Below are 24,223 nucleotides of genomic sequence, written 5' to 3'. Positions count from 1 at the left end.
TGGGGACGCTCCTGATTGCACAGGAGGACCTTTCGCCCGAAGTCTGCGTCATGAGAGGCAAAAGTATCCAAGGCATAATGTCTGATGAATGTGTTTATGGAAGACCATGTGGCTGCCTTACATATCTGTTCTGCTGATGCACCCTGTTGTGCTGCCCAAGAAGGACCTACCTTACGTGTAGAGTGTGCAGAGACATTAGCCGGAATAGGGAGATCTGCATGAGAATAAGCTTCAGATATTACCATTCGGAGCCATCTCGCCAGCGTCTGTTTACTAGCAGGCCAACCTCTCCTATGGAATCCGTAGAGGATGAAGAGGGAATCTGTTTTCCTGATGGCACTAGTACGATCCATGTAGATTTTTAAAGCCCGGACCACATCCAGTGACGCTTCTCCCGCAGATAGTCCCAATACCTGAAAAGCTGGGACTACAATCTCTTCATTCAGGTGAAACTTTGATACCACCTTTGGAAGATAACTAGATCTCGTTCTGAGAACTGCTCTGTCTGGAAAAAACCTTAGGAAAGGAGACTTACATGATAATGCTCCTAAATCTGACACTCTTCTGGCTGACGCCATTGCCAGTAAAAAAATAACTTTAACCGTTAACCACTTAAGATCCGCTCTCTCAAGTGGTTCAAACAAAGGACCCTGGAGAAATTTAAGAACTAAATTCAAATCCCAGGGAGCTGCAGGAGGAACAAATGGAGGTTGAATATGTACTACTCCTTGGAAAAATGTACGTACATCCTGTAGGTCAGCAATCTTCTGCTGAAACCATACAGTCAATGCTGAGACTTGCACCCTCAAGGAAGCAACCTTCAACCCTTTATCCAATCCTGCCTGCAGGAAATCCAAAATTCTAGGTACTTTAAAAGATCTCGGATTGTAATTTTTTCCAGAACACCAATGAATATAGGCTTGCCATATTCTATGATATACACGGGCCGAAGAAGGCTTTCTTGCTCTAAGCATGGTTTGGATTACTTGCTTTGAAAATCCTTTAGCCTCTAAGATAGAGGTTTCAACAGCCACGCCGTCAAAGACAGGCGATCCAGATGACTGTGACAACAAGGACCCTGCATTAACAGATCTGGACGTTGAGGGAGCAGTATCGGTGCTTCCACGGACATTCTCAACAGATCTGTGTACCAATGCCTTCTTGGCCAAGCTGGAGCTATTAGAATGATCGCTCCTTTTGCCTGTTTTATCTTTCTCACTACTCTGGGTAACAGAGATATTGGAGGGAACAGATATGCCAGCTGAAACCTCCATTCTACTGACAGTGCGTCTACCAGGACTGCTCCTGGGTCCCTTGTTCTTGATCCGTACCTCGGAACTTTGTTGTTTAGACGAGACGCCATAAGGTCTATCTCCGGTAGACCCCATCTGTTCACCAGTGTCTGAAAACACTTCTGGGTGTAGTGCCCATTCGGTTTCCTGAATGGTGTGCCGACTGAGAAAATCCGCTTCCCAATTTAGTACACCCGGGACAAATACTGCTGACAATGCTGGGAGATGGAGTTCTGCCCACTTTAGAATGGGAGTTACTTCCTCCATCAGACTCTTGCTGTGAGTCCCTCCTTGATGATTTAGGTATGCTACTGCCGTCGCATTGTCTGAGCAGATCTGGACTGGTCTTCCTTGTAGATTGTCCTTTGCCTGAACTAGGGCCAAGTAAATGGCTCTTATTTCTAACAGATTTATCGGCAGGCGACTTTCCCTTGCGGTCCATTTTCCCTGGAACCATAGGCTTCAGAGTACCGCCCCCCAACCTTGCAGGCTTGCATCTGTCGTCAGGACTTGCCACTCTTTTATCCAAAACGGTCTCCCCTTGTTTAAATGGTCTGTCTGTAGCCACCATGCTAGAGACCTTTTTACATTTACTGGAATCTTTATCATCTGCTTCTTTATTGTTTGATGATTTCCGTTCCATTTTGTCAAAATGAGATGCTGCAATGGTCTGGAGTGGAATTGCGCATATTCCACCATGTCGAACGTTGATACCATCAGACCCAACAGTCGCATTGCTGCATGGACTGACATTGTCTGGGCTTGCAACGCTTCCTGAGCCATGACCTGCACCTTGACTATTTTCTTCTCTGGTAAGAGAACTCTCTGTAGGTCTGAATCCAATATGGCTCCCAAATGAACCATCCGCTGTGATGGATTCAGGGACGACTTCTCCCAATTTATGAGCCACCCGTGTCTCTGTAAACAAACTATCGTCTGTTGGAGATGGCTCAACAGTAAATCTTGCGACTGTGCTAAGATTAATAGGTCGTCTAGGTATGGGAATATCCTTATCCCTTGTTTGTGCAGACAAGCTGCCATAACCACCATGATCTTGGTAAACACCCTGGGTGCTGTAGCTAGCCCGAAGGGCAGAGCTTGGAACTGGAAGTGTTCCTTGAGGATGGCAAACCTGAGGTAACACTGATGTGATAGTGCTATAGGCACATGTAGGTAAGCATCCCGCACATCCAGAGATACCATATAGTCTCCCGGTTCCATAGCCAACATTATGGAGCGTAACGTCTCCATGTGGAACTTCGGGATCCATATGTAATTGTTCAACATCTTCAGATTTAGAATTGGTCGATATGACCCATTTGGTTTCTGGATTAGAAACAGATTGGAGTAATACCCCTGTCCCTTTTGTGATGGAGGTACTGGGACAATCACACCTGACTGCAGTAATTTTTGGACCGCTTCTTGCAGGGCATTGGCCTTCGACTCTATACGAGACGGGCTGGTGCAAAAAAATCTTTGAGGAGGCTGCCTCCTGAATGGGAACCCATATCCCTGAGATACTACCTTCTGCACCCAGGCATCTGTTGTTGACTGTTGCCATGTGTGTGCAAATTGCAGGAGTCGGCCCCCAACCCTGGAATCCTCCAGGCGGAGGCCCGTCTCTTCAGGCTGAGGGCTTCTGTTCAGGTTTGGAAGCTGGCTTTTTGCTAGCCCACTGCTTCCTACCCCTGGATTTAAACTGGGGTTGCTTAGGCTCCTCTTTACCTTTCGCTTTGCTTTGCCAGCGAAATGAGCGAAATTTTAAACCCTTGGACTTAGGGTTGTAGGTAGCCGGAAATCTGACCTCCTTCGATTCAGCCTCTGACTCTAGGATATCCGATAAAGGTTTTCCAAATAATATATTACCCACGAAAGGCAATGCTTCCAATTCCTTCTTGGACTCCGCATCTGCCTTCCAGGTCCCTAGCCAGACTGCTCTGCGAGCGACTACTGCCAGGGCTGAAGCTTTAGAAGCAACAGTGCCTACATCAATGGCTGCTTCTTCTAAATACTGGGCAGATTGTCTTAAATGGCAAAGACGATCCTCTTGCTCCCTAGTAGGAGAGGGGATGTCATTCTCTAGTTCCTCTATCCATTCGCCCATTGCCTTTGCTACCCAGGCCGAAGCCATAGCAGGTCTTACCACTGCACCCATAAGAGAAAAAATATTTTTCAATAGGCTCTCTACCCTCCTGTCTGTGACATCATTCAAAGAGGTAGATGACAGTGGCAAAGCAGATTTGTGCACGAGTCGCAGAACATGTGCATCTACTTTTGGAGGAACTTCTCTCTTCGAACAATCTCCAGCAGGAAATGGATAATAAGAATCCCATCTCCTAGGAATCTTATACTTTTTACCGGGCGCTGCCCAAGACTCATCCATCATTTCCGTCAACTCTTCTGACACTGGAAATTCAGCTTTCACTGACTTTGCTCGTTTGAATACAGGTGCTTTTGCTTTTAACGCTGTCTTGGCTGGTTCTTCCAGAGAAAGCACAGCCTTTACTGCATTAATGAGTTCAGCTACATCATCTGAACTAAAGCTCTGCGACTGATCATCATACGGAGTTGAATCTATTGTTTCCGCATCATCATCCGATGTCTCCTCTTGTGTAGTCTGCCATACAGACGTATCTGTCTTAGTCTTACCTACCCCTTGGTTGCTTGTAGAGGCTACTGGAACCAAACCATAGGAAGGGAGCTGCATGTATGGGTTCATAGTGTAACCTAACCCTTGAGGTGGTGCTACTGGAGCTAACCTGTCCGCTATTGAAGACAGAGTCTTTGCGAACATATTCCATGGTGGCTCTACTGGAGGTTGAACTAACTCCTGTTTTTTACTTCGCTGAAAAGTGAAACAGTTTGCACACAAACCCTCATAAGTGACCAATTGAATCATATCAATTACCCCTGACTTACAAGATAAGCATGTTAGGACTGTAGGAGTGCTTGACAAATTCTCCTCATCACTTTTGCCGCTCACAGACATTTTTTCTGATATTGACTACACAATTTTGTGACTGAACCACACCCTATAATCAGTATATAGAGGTGAAATCAATCTGACCACAGTGCACCTGATTTGAGGGTCAGAACAGGACTGACATTACACAGAAAAGTCAGCACGCATACTAGCAGTCAGTCACATGTTAAAGCATTAGACATTGTCATATGAGAATACAACCTCCATAATAACTTATTCATAAGTAGGAAAATTGTACTTCTGTTTAACTGGTTCTTTTTCAATATAACATGCAGAAAACACAGTAATATACAGGTCTCATATGCAATAGGTACTAAAAATTAACAGTGCACACTAAGAAGTAGAAGGAATTTTTAGTACTGTATACCCTGCCTCCAGGGAGCGGGATACAGGGAGACTCACCACACTTCCATATCCAAGCAAAGACGCTCGAAAGACGCTGAGTGGATTCAGACGCTACTGGTGTACACTGCCGCTCTTGGTAACTGATAACGAACACGGACGCTTACCAACGGACACGGACGCTGAGCGACTCCACGTGCATGCAGACACTAAAGGCCTGCGACTCGGTCTGGGCGGGTTTATATCCAGTGTACACAACCGCAGCGTCTAAGCTGCGACCGAGTACCCTCGTGGTAGTGTCTGAGCCGGAAGTGAGGTCATTCAGTTCATGAAACGAGAGACCCGCGGGAACTGGCCATGAACTCGGAGGAGGGACGGCCAGGAGAGCGTCTGAAACCCCCTGTTGACTTAAACTCCCAGGATCGCAGCCTCACCTAGTCCTGGCGCTTATGATCCCCGGAGCGTAGCGCTGTCACACTCGAGATGTTCGGCGCATCAACACGCTGTTTGTAGTCTCCACCAAATCAGCGTAGCTGTGTCCTGACCCCTCTAGTAAGAGGAAGTCCATATACTCACTGTCTCCCCATGCTCCGGCCACAGCCTGGTAACGTCTGCTGGACCTGCTAGAACATCCGACACAGACGCCCGTCGAGACAGCACTGTACCGCGAAGGTAAGCGTTGTTGCGACCCGGTGGGGAGTTGTTGGAGCGACTCTTTCTAATACACGTTTAAGACGCTGTTAAGAGAAGTTGCTCAAACCAAAACAGTAAGTCTATAAAAATAAAGTAATGAAAACTTGATGCTGCTTTCACAGCAGCCCTGACCATGCGGCTTCCTGCCGCACCAAGCAAAAAACTGATCTGACTGAGTCAGTGGGCGGGACTATATAGTGGAGGCCCCAATGCATCCTGGGAGGCCAGAAAGCTTGTGACCGTGTTGGTGCCATTTTCGCTGTCGCTCGACAATATCCCAATGTTATCCTGTGGATAATCCTGTGGACCCAGCCAGAGAAATAATATGTTTTTACAATGTGTCTAGTTAGACAGTCAACAAATACTGTATGTCGATCCTGTATGGTTGACATGATCAAAAGGTCGACTGTGTGTGCTCATGGTTGACAGGTTCAAAAGGCTGATAAGACAATGGTCAACACGTTTTGGGGGGATTTTTCTTAACTTTTGCTTCATCTACCATCCACATTGACTACAATTGGGAATAATAACCTGTGCAAGTGCAGCATACCGCTACTCTTCTGGAAGCAGGGGGGTAGCTGTATGGGTGCCCTCCTGGATAGAGGGGAGGGAGGAGTAGCCACACGTGTCCCCTGCTGGATGGGGGTGGGAAAGACTGAAACGATCCGGACCCCAGAAGAACGGACCGGACCAGATACATCATACATTGACCTCTGCCACAATGAAGCTCTCTGTGCACACCTTCCTGCACTGATTGCTTTATTGTCACATGCACAGAGAGCTCCACAGTGTCAAAGGTCGCTGTAGGGAGGCGCTCTGGCGTTCCCAAGTCCGGACTGTTCCAGCTGTGCTGCTCCCATTCCTCCTGCCAGAGTGCAGCAGTTACTAGCCACTAGGGGGGCTGTAACATCTTCCTACATCATTTGCCATGTGTCATACACTGGGAAACGCATAGAAAGCGCCACAGTAGCACAGGTCGCTGCAGGGAGCGGTGTGATGTTCCAGATTTCACCCAATCCCTGTAGATTAGCCAAAGTCAGGTGAAATACTGTATATTGTGACAAATTACTGTGCAGAGGAGGAAAGGCGTGAGAGTGCCTAGAATGGAAAGTGCTTTGTGACTGCACAGGGGATGGTGGTGTTAGCGCAATCTATGACACAGTTACATAGGGCTAATTAGTGTTTGAATGGCAATTAAGCAGAAGGTGTTCATTGCTATAATAGGGGACGCTCCTCCTGGAGAACTGAGAAGTATCCAAGTTCTCCAGACAAGTTTCAGAAGATCCAGCGACCCTAAACTGTAAAAAAACAACTCCTTTAAATCACGCCTAAGACCTGACTAGAAGCAGGACGGTCAGGAGCCAGCATGGGCTGCATGCAGAGAATAGGTAAGACCACCACCGTAACCTGGATCTTTCTACATTAATGATACTGCTGGTTACATGCATACTGTATGTACTGAAGGTTGGGCACGAACCTGTAATTACAAAACAGACCCTTTGGTTTATTAGAACTGGAATTATTTAAAAAAGGAAAAACGATAAGCATTCAAACTAGAGAGAAGAATGAGAGAGTCGGCATTATCCCAGGATGAGTCCCACCCATTGGGGTAAATTTACTAAGGTGGGAGTTTTGTAGAACTGGTGATGTTGCCCATAGCAACCAATCAGATTCTACTTAACATTTATTAAGCTGCTTCTAGAAGATAATAGATAGAATCTGATTGGTTGCTATAGGCTACATCACCAGTTCTAAAAAACTCCCACCTTAGGAAATTTACCCCATTGTGTCTGTAGATAATCACATATGTACTGAATTGGGGACACTTACAACATCCTCTAGGTTGCAGTTGGCTCTTTTTTGGAGCAGCTCCTGGACAATCTCCAAGTTGCCCTGTTCGGCTGCTAGCATCAGCGCAGTCTGCCCATTCTGGAAGAAAGTAACATTCATTAGGTAGACAGATTACATACTCTTTCCTATTTCAGGCCAAATAAAGTCAGAGTTCAACTGGGAAGCATTCTGAGCCCTTATCACACTACATTCTCTAGTGCTGTTCCTTAGAGCAACAAGGAGTAGATCTAAAGTCCTGTACATTGGTGGAAAGTGCGTTTCTACCACTAGTCAGAGCATAAGAAGTAGACCGATTTGGCAACCCAATATGTCCAGGTTTAACTCTGAAATTGAAGACTAAAAATAATGCTGCCCAGTGTCAGTGTGTAAAATTATTTTCGTCATGCAGCTGATGCCACCTAGTGCTCAGCAAGCTAGACATTAAATCGAGAACTCCACTAAAAATGCCACAGTCGAGGGTCTCATGGGAAATACGTCAAGATATGTTGAAGCAATCATTTTTTACAGTTTGCCTAGGGCATTGGTTAAAGCTTTGCTGCAGAAATCAGACTTCCATGAACAGTTACTGGAAGATGAGAGAGAAAATTTAGATACAGTAGACCTTATATACTTTGAAATGTGCACCCACCGTTTTAGCTTTAAATGTATTACATACACATTTTAGGACAATGAACACCTAGGTAACCTGGTATATAATAAGTTTAAGCACTTATTTGGGTTAAAAGATACTGCCTAGCAGTTTACCAATTACTAATGAGAGGTTACAGCAGAACTACAGCTAATCGCTATGGGTTACATCATCTGTTACCAATGCACCAGTTTCACAAAAGTCCTCCAATGTAACCATTCAGCTTTGTCAATGCCACCACATTTCTCCTGTAAGGATTCGGTCATAGCTAAAGATGGCAAATACATGGTCACTAGGTGGTTCATCGCGCCCTACGGGCGCTCTTCACACCGTCGCAAGGGGCTACGCCCCCTTAAGCCTTGCACGGCCTTTGGGCATGCAATATGTTGATTATATGGAGTATTACCTTCACACATAATTATGTGATTGGTTAAATAGTGCGCGGACAAAGGGCGTGTGATGGTTAAGGGGCCGTAGCCCCTTGCGACTGTGAACAGCGCACGCAGGGCATGATGAATCACCTAGTATGGTGGAGGGGGGCTGGGGGTGTCGCGGCTGGGGGAGGGGTGGTTGCGGGAGTGCGGATGGAGGAGGGTGAAGGGGGGGCGGATGGGGGAGGAGGCCGGAGGTGCTTTGGATGGGGGAGTGTCAGGTGTGGGATAGACGCGGATGGGGAGGGTGTCCAGGGGTGCGGGGGAGAGTCATGAGCCACCATGGTAGGGGGGTAGCGGGGGTGCTGCGTGCAGGGTGGTTGAGGGGGTACAGTTGGTGGGGGTGGGCGGGGTGCGGTGGTTGGGGGAAGGGCGGATGCAGGGGTGCCACGGTGGGTGGGGGGGGGTCCGGAGCCACTGCGGGTGGGGGAGGGTGTGGTGGTGCTGCGGTTGGGAGTGATGCGGGATTGCATGAGGTGCATCCAGGTGGTGCACCGCAGAGGTGACAGTATAGGGGACACAGGCACAGCATTGGTGACACATGGTGCCGCAAGGTCATGACCGGCAGAGCCGTCCCGGAGACAGGCAGCGCAGAGCCGGGCCATGTGTTGTGCACGGCAGGAAAGGGGAGAGCAGCAGCGCACTGCCGGGCTCCTGCAACCCTCCGCTGATGCATCCGCGCTACTTACTGAAGTCCAGCCAGTAGTCTCCTGTGTGCTGTAGAGCAGCATGCAGCTGCGCCAGCCGCGGTGACGCGCCACGGTGCTCCCTCCATGGCACGGCTTCTGGACAGCGGGAGCAGCTCAGCAGAGGCTAAACAGCGGTCCAGAGAGCTACAGCACGTGCATGTTACTGTGGTGGCGGAGGTGCGGGCCCTACACACAGCCGCAGCAGCGCTATCCGACACTGCCGCTAATACCAAGTTTTAAAGTGACCTCTGACGTCACCAGGGGGCGGATCTACTCTAGCGCTAACCAAATGAGTGCTCCTAGCCATGCCCAGCATTAGCCACACATCACTCTGGGCTATTATGTAGAAAATGCACGACAAAGGGGCGTCCAATGGTGAAGGGGGCGTAGTCCCTTGCGATGGTGGAGGGGGTCTGGAGGCGCTGCGGTTGGAGGAGGGGTGGGTTTGGGAGTGCCGCAGGTGGGGTAAGGGGTCCGGAGGTGGAGCGGGTGGGGGAAGGGTTGGTGCGGGGGTGCCGCGGATGGGGGAGGAGGTCTGGAGACGCTGCGGTTGGTGGAGGGGCGGGTGCGGGGGTGCCACGGGTGGGGTAGGTGTTCCGGAGGTGGGGTGGGTGAGGGGAAGAGGTCTGGAGATGCTGCAGGTGGTGGAGGGTCGGGTGCGCGGGTGCCGCGGGTGGGTGAGGAGGTATGGAGGCGCTGCGGTTGGTGGAGGGGCAGGTGCGGGGGTGCCACAGGTGGGGTAGGTGGTTCAGGAGGTGGGGCGGGTGGGGGAGGGATGTGGGTGCGGCGGATGGGGGAAGAGGTCTGGAGATGCGGTTGGAGGAGGGGCGGGTGCGGGGCTGCCGCGGGTGGGGGAGGAGGTATGGAGACGCTGCGGTTGGTGGAGGGGCGGGAGCGGGGGTGCCACGGGTGGGGTAGGTGGTTCCAGAGGTGGGGAGGGACGTGGGTGCGGCGGATGGGGGAAGAGGTCTAGAGATGCTGCGGGTGGTGGAGGGTCGGGTGCGCAGGTGCCGTGGGTGGGTGAGGAGGTATGGAGGCGCTGCGGTTGGTGGAGGGGCGGGAGCGGGGGTGCCACGGGTGGGGTAGGTGGTTCCAGAGGTGGGGAGGGACGTGGGTGCGGCGGATGGGGGAAGAGGTCTAGAGATGCTGCGGGTGGTGGAGGGTCGGGTGCGCAGGTGCCGTGGGTGGGTGAGGAGGTATGGAGGCGCTGCGGTTGGTGGAGGGGCAGGTGTGGGGGTGCCACGGGTGTGGTAGGAAGGTTCTGGAGGTGGGTCGGGTGGGGGAGGGACATGGGTGCGGCAGATGGGGGAAGAGGTCTGTATACGCTGCAGTTGGTGGAGGGGCGGGTGCGGGGCTGCCGCGGGTGGGGGAGGAGGTATGGAGACGCTGCGGTTGGTGGAGGGGCGGGTGCGGGGGTGCCACGGGTGGGGTAGGAGGTTCTGGAGGTGGGGGAGGGACATGGGTGCGGCGGATGGGAGAGGAGGTCTGTATGAATGATGGGGGCAGCTCATTGTGCGGGGCCGAGGCCGGACCCGGGCGCTCCCTTCGTGCAGCTGCAGGTCCGGCTGCTCCAGGCCGGGAGGCGGGGGCAGGGATGGCGATGGGCCACAGGCATCTGGGTGGGGGTTGCCTGCTCTCGCTGTGCACTGTGCTCTCCTGAGCGGAGGCTGCCGCCTCCTGCTGCACATCGCCCAGCGTACACACCGCAGCAGGCAAGCCAGCAGAGGAGAGGAGGAAGGCGGCGGGCGGTGCTTACAGGCTCCCGGCACCACACACCGCTGATCACCCGCGTGAGGCGAACGGGTGAGGAGGACGGGGCGGTGCAGGGCAGTCGGTCTCCTTGGTCGGGCGAGAGCCGGACAGTAATTGGAGGTGGGGTGTTGGGGGTTTGTGTGGTAACCTATTAGGCCAGATCTGTGACTCCGCCCAGCATTGTGACTCCGCCCCAGCGTTAGCAAATGAGTCACAAAGTCACAGATCTGGGCTAATATATAGGAGATTATTATCTGCTGGAGACATTGGGGTAAATTTACTAAGAATCGTATTTTCCCGTTTGAGGTCAAAGTTCAATCACGAATGACATCGAAAGTCTAAATATGCAACTTTTTGAATTGATTACGACTAATTTACTAAGCTGCCGTATTCTGCATTTTCAGTTTTTCCGATGTCGATGTCATTCGTTTTTTTAGGCAGTGTTTTACGCGAGTGACTTGTAAAACACTGCCGACTTTAATACAATGAATCTCGGCCGGATCTGAGAGATCCGTGCAGGGCTTCATTGTGCACCTTGTAAAAAAAAATAAAAATGTTTAAACTTAAAAAAAAAAAAAAAAAAATTGCGTGGGGTCCCCCCTCCTAAGCCAAACCAGCCTCGGGCTCTTTGAGCCGGCCCTGGTTGCAAAAATATGGGGGGAAAATTGACAGGGGTTCCCCCATATTTAAGCAACCAGCACCGGGCTCTGCGCCTGGTCCTGGTTCTAAAAATATGGGGGACAAAAAGCGTAGGGGTCCCCCATATTTTTGAAACCAGCACCGGGCTCCACTAGCTGGACAGAATGCCACAGCCGGTGGTCACTTTTATACAGTGCCTTGCGGCCGTGGCATCAAATATCCAACTAGTCACCCCTGGCCGGGGTACCCTGGGGGAGTGGGGACCCCTTCAATCAAGGGGTCCCCCCCCCCAGCCACCCAAGGGCCAGGGGTGAAGCCCGAGGCTGTCCCCCCCATCCAATGGGCTGCGGATGGGGGGCTGATAGCCTTTGTTGAAAGTAATGAATATTGTTTTTAGTAGCAGTACTACAAGTCCCAGCAAGCCTCCCCCGCAAGCTGGTACTTGGAGAACCACAAGTACCAGCATGCGGCGGAAAACCGGGCCCGCTGGTACCTGTAGTACTACTACTAAAAAAATACCCCAATAAAGACATTACACACACACCTTGAAAGTATAACTTTAATGCATACATACACACATACTTACCTTATGTTCACACGAGGGTCGGTCCTCTTCTCCAGTAGAATCCATGGTGTACCTGTTGAAAAAATCCTACTCACCAAATCCAGTGTAGAGGGCTCCTCGGATAATCCATTTGTAATCCACGTACTTTCACATGGGACCCCTTTCCCCGAATGCCAGAAACCCCCTCTGACTGATGTCTAAGTGGGTTTCTTCAGCCAATCAGGGAGCGCCACGTTGTGGCACCCTCCTGATCGGCTGTGTGCTCCTGTACTGTATGACAGGCGGCACACGGCAGTGTTACAATGTAGAGCCTATGCGCTCCATTGTAACCAATGGTGGGAACTTTGAGGTCAGCGGTTGACCGAAAGTGACCTCACCGCTGACCACAAAGTTCCCACCATTGGTTACGATGGAGCGCATAGGCGCTACATTGTAACACTGCCGTGTGCCGCCTGTCATACAGTACAGGAGCACACAGCCGATCAGGAGGGTGCCACAACGTGGCGTTCCCTGATTGGCTGAAGAAACCCACTTAGACATCAGTCAGAGGGGGTTTCTGGCATTCGGGGAAAGGGGTCCCATGTGAAAACATGGGGCCCCTTTCAGTTCGTGGTCGGGTGTCCCGTTTTTTTATTTTTACAAGTACGTGGATTACAAATGGATTATCCGAGGAGCCCTCTACACTGGATTTGGTGAGTAGGATTTTTTCAACAGGTACACCATGGATTCTACTGGAGAAGAGGACCGACCCTCGTGTGAACATAAGGTAAGTATGTGTATATGGTGGTGTGTATGTATGCATTAAAGTTATACTTTCAAGGTGTGTGTGTAATGTCTTTATTGGGGTATTTTTTTAGTAGTAGTACTACTACAGGTAACAGCGGGCCCGGTTTTCCGCCGCATGCTGGTACTTGTGGTTCTCCAAGTACCAGCTTGCGGGGGAGGCTTGCTGGGACTTGTAGTACTGCTACTAAAAACAATATTCATTACTTTCAACAAAGGCTATCAGCCCCCCATCCGCAGCCCATTGGATGGGGGGGGGGGGGGGGACAGCCTCGGGCTTCACCCCTGGCCCTTGGGTGGCTGGGGGGGGACCCCTTGATTGAAGGGGTCCCCACTCCCCCAGGGTACCCCGGCCAGGGGTGACTAGTTGGATATTTGATGCCACGGCCGCAAGGCACTGTATAAAAGTGACCCCCGGCTGTGGCATTATCTGTCCAGCTAGTGGAGCCCGGTGCTGGTTTAAAAAATACGGGGGACCCCTACGCTTTTTGTCCCCCATATTTTTGGAACCAGGACCAGGCGCGGAGCCCGGTGCTGGTTGCTTAAATATGGTGGAACCCCTGTCAATTTTTTTCCCATATTTTTGCAATCAGGGCCGGCTCAAAGAGCCCGAGGCTGGTTTGGTTTAGGAGGGGGGACCCCACGCATTTTTTTTTTTTTTAAATTATAACATTTCCCACCCCTTCCCACTGAAAAACATGCACGGATCTCATGGATCCGTGCATGCCTATACAAACACGGGATAAAAAAGCAGGTCTGTTTATTTTTAGCACTTTTTCACGATTTGTATTTTAGCACGGCAGTGTTTGGCTATTGTCGGCAGTGTTTGTGTTTTGCACTTTTTAGTAAATTCCCGATTTCTACCAAATTGCAGGCGTATTTGACCGATGGTGTATTGATTCGTGATTTTTTCCTAGGACTTCCAAAATATTACGAATGCCCTCATCACTGCCGTGATTTTTGCTTAGTAAATTACCGAGATGACACTTTGAAGAAAAAACGGCATCTCGGTCAAAATCGGGACCTTAGTAAATATACCCCATTGTATATTGTTACTGTACTATTGTAGTGTCTATGTCCAGAGACTACTGTTCTTATTTAATGTTTTATTGGTGCATTTGTCCATGGTTATTGCACTATTGTGAAGTGTGCTTTGTATTACACGTGAAGCTTCATATAAAAACAATTTTTAAACAGGTTTTTTAATGTATTGGTGTTTAACCAAACGGTCTATTTGTACAGATACAATTTATTTGCAGTGCTATTACTCCTTTGGCTATACTGCAAGAGAACATTACAGCGTGACCACACAAAGCCAGATCACATGAATGTAAGTCAGGCCGATTCACTTGGGAAGTGGGTTACTCACTTAACATTAGATTATTCCAAATGAGTAATTCCACCCAAAATGACCGACTGGAATTTACGTGTCTGTCTCACATTAAATGATGGATCGGACATGACACACAGTATGGCAAGCATCCCCCATCCCCCCTTTATGGAAGCTAAATCTAGCTACCAGACCTAGATGTACTGAGGGACGCTCATAGTCACTGCTTCATCGCAGCTCAGGAGAGGGATGAAATAGTTATCGCAAAGTCCCTCTTTCTAAATGCTAAACATTTCCAAAATGGGCTGCAGAAGGGACAGGGAACAGTCACTTATACCCCTTTCACACCGCACAAATAACCCAGTATCCACCCGGCATATTGCCGGGTCAGTGTGCGGTGTGAAAGGGGCAGAGCCGAAATCGTGGGTCGCCTGACCCGGCAATTCAACTCGGGAATAAAGCAGTGTTATACCCGGGTTGAATACAGGGTCAGTGGCTGCGTAAACGGGCTCCTGGGTCGACGCGTCCCGGGACCAGTTTACTACAGCAGGTAGAGGCGACGCGGAGATGATCTCATCTCCCAGCGCCGCCTCCACTGCCGCCCCCCGCTGCTATGGCAACCCGCCCGGCATATTGCCGGGTCGGGGAAGCCTGCAGCAGCGGCCAATGCCGGATCCCACCCGGGAAGGACCCGTTTCCAATTCCCGGGTGGGTTCCGGCATCAGCAGTGTGAAAGGGGTTTTAGTGACGGGTACAATTGCAACCAATAAAAAAAAGGAACAGCATTAGAATGCTGAACAACCATATTATAATTTTTTGCAATAACTGGCACTCTAGCTGATATGTAACTACAATTACCAGCATGATCTGCTTCACAACTACTGGGTAAGCTACAGGTGGTGTCAGAATGCAGTAGGAGGGGCACAAGCAAAAGCGGTGTGAATAGACACCACAGAGGGACTTGGCCAATCATTGCAGAGGACATGCAAAGAACAGGGCACCTTTATAAAAGGAGGTGACAAGGGTGTGCCAGGACAACACTTTGGGGGAGATTCAAATGTTTGAAAAAAGTCGGTTGGGTGTCTGTTTTTTCCTGTCTAATAGACAGGAAAAAACAGACTCCCAACTGACTTTTCAAACATTTGAATCTCCCCCTTTGATTGGTCGGATAGCTAATCTTGATGTAGTTTCCACAGAAACAAACCAAGCACCCATATTTGATCATGATCCTGCTCCCCCAAGTTACTGACCCTTTAGTAGAGTAACACTGTATAAAATCGGAGTACATGGTCTGGAACCTGACCCATATAAGGAAGGGAGTGGGGACCATCAGGGTGGTGGTCTTCAGTTTGTCAGCTGTCGGGATCCCGGCACCGGCATACCGACACTTTCTCCCTCTTGGGGGTCCACGACCCCCCTGGAGGGAGAATAAGTAGCGTGGCGTGCGTAGCGCGCCACCGTGCCCGCAGCGGGGCGAGCGCAGCGAGCCCGCAAGGGGCTCATTTGCGCTCGCCGAGCTGTCGGTATGCCGGCGGTCGGGATTCCGGTGCTGGTATGCTGGCAGCCGGCATACACTACTACACCCCCATCAGGGATTTCCCCTGTACACCAGTCAAAACCTGGCCAGAAGGATTCCAAAGGTCAACCTATGCAGGAGGAATCATGTGTAATGATCATTCCCACCACTCACATCAAATCTACATAAAAAAAATCACATTACCACAATTATCGGAAAATACTGGAAGTAGAGTCTATTTTCACTTATTTTTCTACATCAGCTCATAAGTAATGAAGAAAACGCATGGACACAATATAATCATCACTACTTTAGTTTTATTTTTAAAGAAAAACGAGATTTATGTTAAGAACTTACCTTTGTTAAATCTCTTTCTGCGAGGTACACTGGGCTTCACAAGGATTGGACAATGGGTGTAGAATAGGATCTTGATCCGAGGCACCAACAGGCTCAAAGCTTTGACTGTTCCCAGAATGCACAGCGCCGCCTCCTCTATAACCCCGCCTCCCTGCACAGGAGCTCAGTTTTTAGTTTTCCTGCTACTGCATTGGGCTGGTTAAGAGACGACAACGGTTAGTAGCCACATACACCACACTCTCACGACAAGAGAAGTGTCAGCGGCTAATGCCATACCAACCCAAAGAAGCTAAGTGCGTCAGGGTGGGCGCCTTGTGGAGCCCAGTGTACCTCGCAGAAAGACATTTAACAAAGGTAAGTTCTTACCATAAATCTCGTTTTCTACTGCGGGGTACACTGGGCTCCACAAGGACTGGACAATGGGGATGTCCTAAAGCAGTTCCTTATGGGAGGGGACGCACTGTAGCGGGCACAAGAACCCGGCGTCCAAAGGAAGCATCCTGGGAAGCGGCAGTATCGAAGGCATATAACCTTATGAACGTGTTCCCGGAGGACCACGTAGCCGCCTTGCACAATTGTTCAAGGGTCGCACCACGTTGGGCCGCCCAAGAAGGTCCAACAGACCGAGTAGAATGGGCCGTAATGTGAGTAGGAGCTGATAGACCAGCCTTCACATAAACATGTGCAATCACCATTCTAATCCATCTGGCCAGGGTCTGCTTGTGAGCAGGCCTGCCACGTTTGTGAAATCCAAACAAAACAAAGAGAGAATCAGATTTTCGAACAGAAGCGCGTAGATACGGAGAGCCCGTACCACATCCAAAGACCTCTCTTTGGGAGACAGATCAGGAGAGACAAGGGCCGGAACCACAATCTCCTGATTAAGGTGGAACAAAGAAACCACCTTATGTAAATATCCGGGACGAGTCCTAAGAACCGCCCGGTCACGGTGAAAAATCAGATATGGGGAACTACAAGACAAGGCACCCAGATCCGACACTCTTCTAGCAGAGGCAATAGCCAGCAAGAACACCACCTTAAGGGAAAGCCACTTAAGGTCAGCTGAACCCAGGGGTTCAAACGGAGGCTCCTGCAACGCCTCCAAAACCACCAAGTCCCAAGGAGCCACAGGCGGGACATAGGGGAGGTTGGATACGCAACACACCCTGAGTGAAAGTATGAACATCAGGTAAAGTCGCAATTTTTCTCTGAAACCACACCGACAAGGCAGAAAATAAGAATTTACTTACCGATAATTCTATTTCTCATAGTCTGTAGTGGATGCTGGGAACTCCGAAAGGACCATGGGGAATAGCGGCTCCGCAGGAGACTGGGCACAAAAGTAAAAGCTTTAGGACTACCTGGTGTGCACTGGCTCCTCCCCCTATGACCCTCCTCCAAGCCTCAGTTAGGATACTGTGCCCGGACGAGCGTACACAATAAGGAAGGATTTTGAATCCCGGGTAAGACTCATACCAGCCACACCAATCACACCGTACAACTTGTGATCTGAACCCAGTTAACAGCATGATAACAGAGGAGCCTCTGAAAAGATGGCTCACAACAATAATAACCCGATTTTTGTAACAATAACTATGTACAAGTATTGCAGACAATCCGCACTTGGGATGGGCGCCCAGCATCCACTACGGACTATGAGAAATAGAATTATCGGTAAGTAAATTCTTATTTTCTCTGACGTCCTAGTGGATGCTGGGAACTCCGAAAGGACCATGGGGATTATACCAAAGCTCCCAAACGGGCGGGAGAGTGCGGATGACTCTGCAGCACCGAATGAGAGAACTCCAGGTCCTCCTTAGCCAGGGTATCAAATTTGTAGAATTTAGCAAACGTGTTTGCCCCTGACCAAGTAGCTGCTCGGCAAAGTTGTAAAGCCGAGACCCCTCGGGCAGCCGCCCAAGATGAGCCCACTTTCCTTGTGGAATGGGCTTTTACAGATTTTGGCTGTGGCAGGCCTGCCACAGAATGTGCAAGCTGAATTGTACTACAAATCCAACGAGCAATAGTCTGCTTTGAAGCAGGAGCACCCAGCTTGTTGGGTGCATACAGGATAAACAGCGAGTCAGATTTTCGGACTCCAGCCGTCCTGGAAACATATATTTTCAGGGCCCTGACTACGTCCAGCAACTTGGAATCCTCCAAGTCCCTAGTAGCCGCAGGTACCACAATAGGCTGGTTTAAGTGAAACGCTGAAACCACCTTAGGGAGAAATTGAGGACGAGTCCTCAATTCTGCCCTGTCCGTATGAAAAATTAGGTAAGGGCTTTTATAGGATAAAGCCGCCAATTCTGAGACACGCCTGGCTGAAGCCAGGGCTAACAGCATTACCACTTTCCATGTGAGATATTTTAAGTCCACAGTGGTGAGTGGTTCAAACCAATGTGATTTTAGGAACCCCAAAACTACATTGAGATCCCAAGGTGCCACTGGAGGCACAAAAGGAGGCTGTATATGCAGTACCCCCTTGACAAACGTCTGAACTTCAGGAACTGAAGCTAGTTCTTTCCGGAAGAAAATCGACAGGGCCGAAATTTGAACCTTAATGGATCCTAATTTTAGGCCCATAGACAGTCCTGTTTGCAGGAAATGCAGGAAACGACCCAGTTGAAATTCCTCTGTAGGGGCCTTCCTGGCCTCACACCACGCAACATATTTACGCCAAATACGGTGATAATGTTGCACAGTTACATCCTTCCTGGCTTTGATCAGGGTAGGGATGACTTCATCCGGAATGCCTTTTTCCTTCAGGATCCGGCGTTCAACCGCCATGCCGTCAAACGCAGCCGCGGTAAGTCTTGGAACAGACAGGGTCCCTGCTGGAGCAGGTCCTTTCTTAGAGGTAGAGGCCACAGGTCCTCCGTGAGCATCTCTTGAAGTTCCGGGTACCAAGTCCTTCTTGGCCAATCCGGAGCCACGAGTATAGTCCTTACTCCTCTCCTTCTTATGATTCTCAGTACCTTGGGTATGAGAGGCAGAGGAGGGAACACATACACTGACTGGTACACCCACGGTGTTACCAGAGCGTCCACAGCTATTGCCCGAGGGTCCCTTGACCTGGCGCAATATCTGTCTAGTTTTTTGTTGAGGCGGGACGCCATCATGTCCACCTTTGGTTTTTCCCAACGGTTCACAATCATGTGGAAGACTTCTGGGTGAAGTCCCCACTCCCCCGGGTGGAGGTCGTGTCTGCTGAGGAAGTCTGCTTCCCAGTTGTCCACTCCCGGAATGAACACTGCTGACAGTGCTATCACATGATTTTCCGCCCAGCAAAGAATCCTTGCAACTTTCGTCATTGCCCTCCTGCTTCTTGTGCCGCCCTGTCTGTTTACGTGGGCGACTGCCGTGATGTTGTCCGACTGGATCAACACCGGCTGACCCTGAAGCAGAGGCCTTGCTTGACTTAGGGCATTGTAAATGGCCCTTAGTTCCAGGATATTTATGTGAAATGACGTTTCCATGCTTGACCACAAGCCCTGGAAATTTCTTCCCTGTGTGACTGCTCCCCAGCCTCTCAGGCTGGCATCCGTGGTCACCAGGACCCAGTCCTGAATGCCGAATCTGCGGCCCTCTAGAAGATGAGCACTCTGCAACCACCACAGGAGAGACACCCTTGTCCTTGGAGACAGGGTTATCCGCTGATGCATCTGAAGATGCGATCCGGACCATTTGTCCAGCAGATCCCACTGAAAAGTTCTTGCGTGGAATCTGCCGAATGGAATCGCTTCGTAAGAAGCCACCATTTTTCCCAGGACCCTTGTGCATTGATGCACTGACACTTGGCCTGGTTTTAGGAGGTTCCTGACTAGCTCGGATAACTCCCTGGCTTTCTCCTCCGGGAGAAACACCTTTTTCTGGACTGTGTCCAGAATCATCCCTAGGAACAGCAGACGTGTCGTCGGAATCAGCTGCGATTTTGGAATATTTAGAATCCACCCGTGCTGTCGTAGTACTACTTGAGATAGTGCTACTCCGACCTCTAACTGTTCCCTGGACCTTGCCCTTATCAGGAGATCGTCCAAGTAAGGGATAATTAAGACGCCTTTTCTTCGAAGAAGAATCATCATCATTTCGGCCATTACCTTGGTAAAGACCCGGGGTGCCGTGGACAATCCAAACGGCAGCGTCTGAAACTGATAGTGACAGTTCTGTACCACAAACCTGAGGTACCCTTGGTGAGAAGGGCAAATTGGGACATGGAGGTAAGCATCCTTGATGTCAAGAGACACCATATAGTCCCCTTCTTCCAGGTTCGCCATCACTGCTCTGAGTGACTCCATCTTGAATTTGAACCTTTGTATGTAAGTGTTCAAGGATTTCAGATTTAAAATAGGTCTCACCGAGCCGTCCGGCTTCGGTACCACAAACAGCGTGGAATAATACCCCTTTCCCTGTTGTAGGAGGGGTACCTTGATTATCACCTGCTGGGAATACAGCTTGTGAATGGCTTCCAATACCGCCTCCCTGTCGGAGGGAGACGTTGGTAAATCAGACTTCAGGAACCGGCGAGTGGGAGACGTCTCGAATTCCAATTTGTACCCCTGAGATACTACCTGCAGGATCCAGGGGTCCACTTGCGAGTGAGCCCACTGCGCGCTGAAATTCTTGAGACGGGCCCCCACCGTGCCCGAGTCCGCTTGTAAGGCCCCAGCGTCATGCTGAGGACTTGGCAGAAGCGGGGGAGGGCTTTCTGTTCCTGGGAAGAGGCTGCCTGCTGCAGTCTTTTTCCCCTTCCTCTGCCCCGGGGCAGATATGAGTGGCCTTTTGCCCGCTTGCCCTTATGGGGACGAAAGGACTGAGCCTGAAAAGACGGTGTCTTTTTCTGCTGAGGTGACCTGGGGTAAAAAGGTGGATTTCCCAGCCGTTGCCGTGGCCACCAGGTCCGATAGACCGACCCCAAATAACTCCTCCCCTTTATACGGCAATACTTCCATATGCCGTTTGGAATCCGCATCACCTGACCACTGTCGCGTCCATAACCCTCTTCTGGCAGAAATGGACAGCGCACTTACTCTTAATGCCAGAGTGCAAATATCCCTCTGTGCATCTCGCATATATAGAAATGCATCCTTTAAATGCTCTATAGTCAATAATATACTGTCCCTGTCCAGGGTATCAATATTTTCAGTCAGGGAATCCGACCAAGCCACCCCAGCACTGCACATCCAGGCTGAGGCTATTGCTGGTCGCAGTATAATACCAGTATGTGTGTATATACTTTTTAGGATATTTTCCAGATTCCTATCAGCTGGTTCCTTGAGGGCGGCAGTATCAGGAGACGGTAACGCCACTTGTTTTGATAAGCGTGTGAGCGCCTTATCTACCCTAGGGGGTGTTTCCCAACGCGCCCTAACCTCTGGCGGGAAAGGGTATAATGCCAATAATTTTTTAGAAATTAGCAGTTTTTTTATCGGGGGAAACCCACGCTTCATCACACACCTCGTTTAATTCATCCGATTCAGGAAAAACTACGGGTAGTTTTTTCACACCCCACATAATACCCTTTTTTGTGGTACTTGTAGTATCAGAAATGTTCAAAACCTCCTTCATTGCCGTGATCATGTAACGTGTGGCCCTACTGGAAAATACGTTTGTTTCCTCACCGTCGACACTGGAGTCAGTGTCCGTGTCTGGGTCTGTGTCGACCATCTGAGGTAACGGGCGCTTCAGAGCCCCTGACGGTGTTTGAGACGCCTGTACAGGTAATAACTGATTTGCCGGCTGTCTCATGTCGTCAACAGTCTTTTGTAAAGTGCTGACGCTATCACGTAATTCCTTCCATAAGACCATCCAGTCAGGTGTCGACTCCCTAGGGGGTGACATCACTATTACAGGCAATTGCTCCGCCTCCATTCCATTTTCCTCCCCATACATGTCGACACAACGTACCGACACACAGCACACACACAGGGAATGCTCTGACAGAGGACAGGACCCCACTAGCCCTTTGGGGAGACAGAGGGAGAGTTTGCCAGCACACACTAGAGCGATTATATATATATTATATATATATATATATATATATATATATACATATACATATACATATACATACACACACACATATACACACAGGGATAACCTTATACAAGTGTTTTTCCCTTATATAGCTGCTGTATTGATTTATCTGCCAAATTAGTTCCCCCCCTCTCTTGTTTTACCCTGTTTCTGTAGTGCAGGACTGCAGGGGAGAGTCAGGGAGCTTCCCTCCAACGGAGCTGTGAGGGAAAATGGCGCCAGTGTGCTGAGGAGATAGGCTCCGCCCCCTTCTCGGCGGCCTTTCTCCCGCTTTAAGGAAAAACTGGCAGGGGTTAAATGCATCCATATAGCCCCTCGTTCGGGCACAAAAATCTAACTGAGGCTTGGAGGAGGGTCATAGGGGGAGGAGCCAGTGCACACCAGGTAGTCCTAAAGCTTTTACTTTTGTGCCCAGTCTCCTGCGGAGCCGCTATTCCCCATGGTCCTTTCGGAGTTCCCAGCATCCACTAGGACGTCAGAGAAATATGAACCTTGAGGGAGGCCAGACGCAGGCCTAAATCTAGGCCCTGCTGCAGAAAAGCCAAAAGTTTGGCTGTACTAAACTTGGAAGCGTCATAATCATTAGATGCGCACCAAACAAAGTAGGAATGCCAGACCCTATAGTAAATCCGAGCAGAAGCCGGTTTCCAGGCCCGCAACAGTTTTAATGACCTCTTCAGAAAAACCCTTAGCCCTCAAGACGGAAGCTTCAAGAGCCACGCCGTCAAAGACAGCCGGGCTAGGTCCTGGTAGACACAGGGGCCCTGAACGAGGAGGTCTGGGCGTTGTGGAAGCAGAAGTGGACGCTCTGACGAAAGGCCTTGCAGGTCTGAGAACCAGTGCCGTCTGGGCCACGCCGAAGCTATGAGAAGCAGATTTCCTTTTCCTTGCTTGAACTTCCGAATTACCCTGGGCAGGAGTGACACCGGAGGTAACACGTACGGCAGCCGAAACATCCACGGCACCGCCAGCGCATCCACGAATGCTGCTTGAGGATCCCTTGTTCTTGCTCAGAGGACCGGAACCTTGTGATTGTGTCGAGACGCCATCAGATCTACATGTGGAAGACCCCACTTTTCCACTAGGAGATGAAACACTTCTGGATGGAGGCCCCACTCGCCGGCATGCACGTCCTGAGAAAGTCCGCTACCCAATTCAGGACTTTCGAAATGAATATTGCCGATATGGCCGGTAGATGGCGTTCCGCCCAACGTAGAATCCGTGAGACTTCCTTCATTGCTGAACGGCTTCGAGTGCCGCCTTGATGATTTATGTAAGCCACTGTGGTGGCGTTGTCAGACTGTATTTGAACAGGACGGTTCTGAATTAAATGCTGGGCCAGGTTCAACGCATTGAAGACCGCCCACAATTCCAGAATGTTGATCGAGAGGAGAGACTCCTCCTTGGTCCACCAACCCTGAAGTGAGTGTTGCTTCAGCACCGTGCCCCAACCTCATAGACTGGCATCTGTCGTCAACCGGACCCAGTTGGATATCCAGAAGGGACGGCCCCTGCACAACTGGTCCCGGAGCCACCAAAGTAGCGACAGACGGACCTCCGGAGTCAATGAGATCATGTGAGACCTGATCCGGTGAGGCAGGCCATCCCACTTGGCTAGAATCAGCCTCTGGAGGGGGCGAGAATGGAATTGAGCATACTCCACCATGTCTAATGCTGAGACCATGAGGCCCAGCACCTGCATTGCCGAATGTATCGACACCTGCGGACGAGAAAGGAAGCAACGAATCCTGTCCTGAAGCTTCAGAACTTTCTCCTGAGACAAGAACAACCGCTGGTTGTGAGTGTCCAATAGCGCTCCCAGGTGCACCATGCTCTGAGCAGGGACCATGGAGGATTTCTTCCAGTTGATAAGCCACCCGTGGGCTTGTAGAAACCGGACTGTCATATATAGATGACACAGGAGAAATTCTTGGTAATTTGCCAGGATTAAACAAGTCGTCCAGGTACGGCAGTATCCTGCCCCCTTGACGGCGACGTACCACAGTCATCACCGCCATTACTTTGGTGAAGACTCGCGGAGCCGTTGTCAAACCAAAAGGTAACGCCCGAAACTGGTAATGAAGGTTGCCAATAGCGAACCTCAGGTATTGCTGATGTGACGCTGCTATAGGAATATGCAGGTAAGCATCCTGTATATCCAGGGAGACCATGTAGTGCCCAGGTTCCAAGGCCAGAACTATAGAGCGTAGGGTTTCCATACGGAACCTGGAAACCTTCACAAACCTGTTCAATGCCTTGAGGTTGAGAATGGGCCGGGAGGACCCATTCGGTTTCGGGACTAGAAACAGCGGAGAATAGTACCCCCGGCCCCTCTG

At 50.2% G+C, this 24,223-nt stretch overlaps 1 protein-coding gene across 3 annotated transcripts in view; it reads right to left on the bottom strand.

Annotated features, from left to right (window-relative positions):
* KIDINS220 (kinase D interacting substrate 220) overlaps positions 1–24,223 on the bottom strand; it is a 344,589-nt gene that overhangs the window by 270,819 nt on the left and 49,547 nt on the right. For all 3 annotated transcript variants that reach the window (XM_063915451.1, XM_063915452.1, XM_063915453.1), the window contains exon 3: positions 7,141–7,239. In XM_063915451.1, the coding sequence (XP_063771521.1) occupies positions 7,141–7,239 (99 nt within the window). The remainder of the gene's footprint in view (positions 1–7,140; positions 7,240–24,223) is intronic.

Source organism: Pseudophryne corroboree, chromosome 4 (assembly GCF_028390025.1).
Source record: "Pseudophryne corroboree isolate aPseCor3 chromosome 4, aPseCor3.hap2, whole genome shotgun sequence".
Taxonomy (NCBI): Eukaryota; Metazoa; Chordata; class Amphibia; order Anura; family Myobatrachidae; genus Pseudophryne; species Pseudophryne corroboree.
Note: the sequence above shows the minus strand (reverse complement) of the source record. Positions and strands in the feature narration are given on the sequence as shown.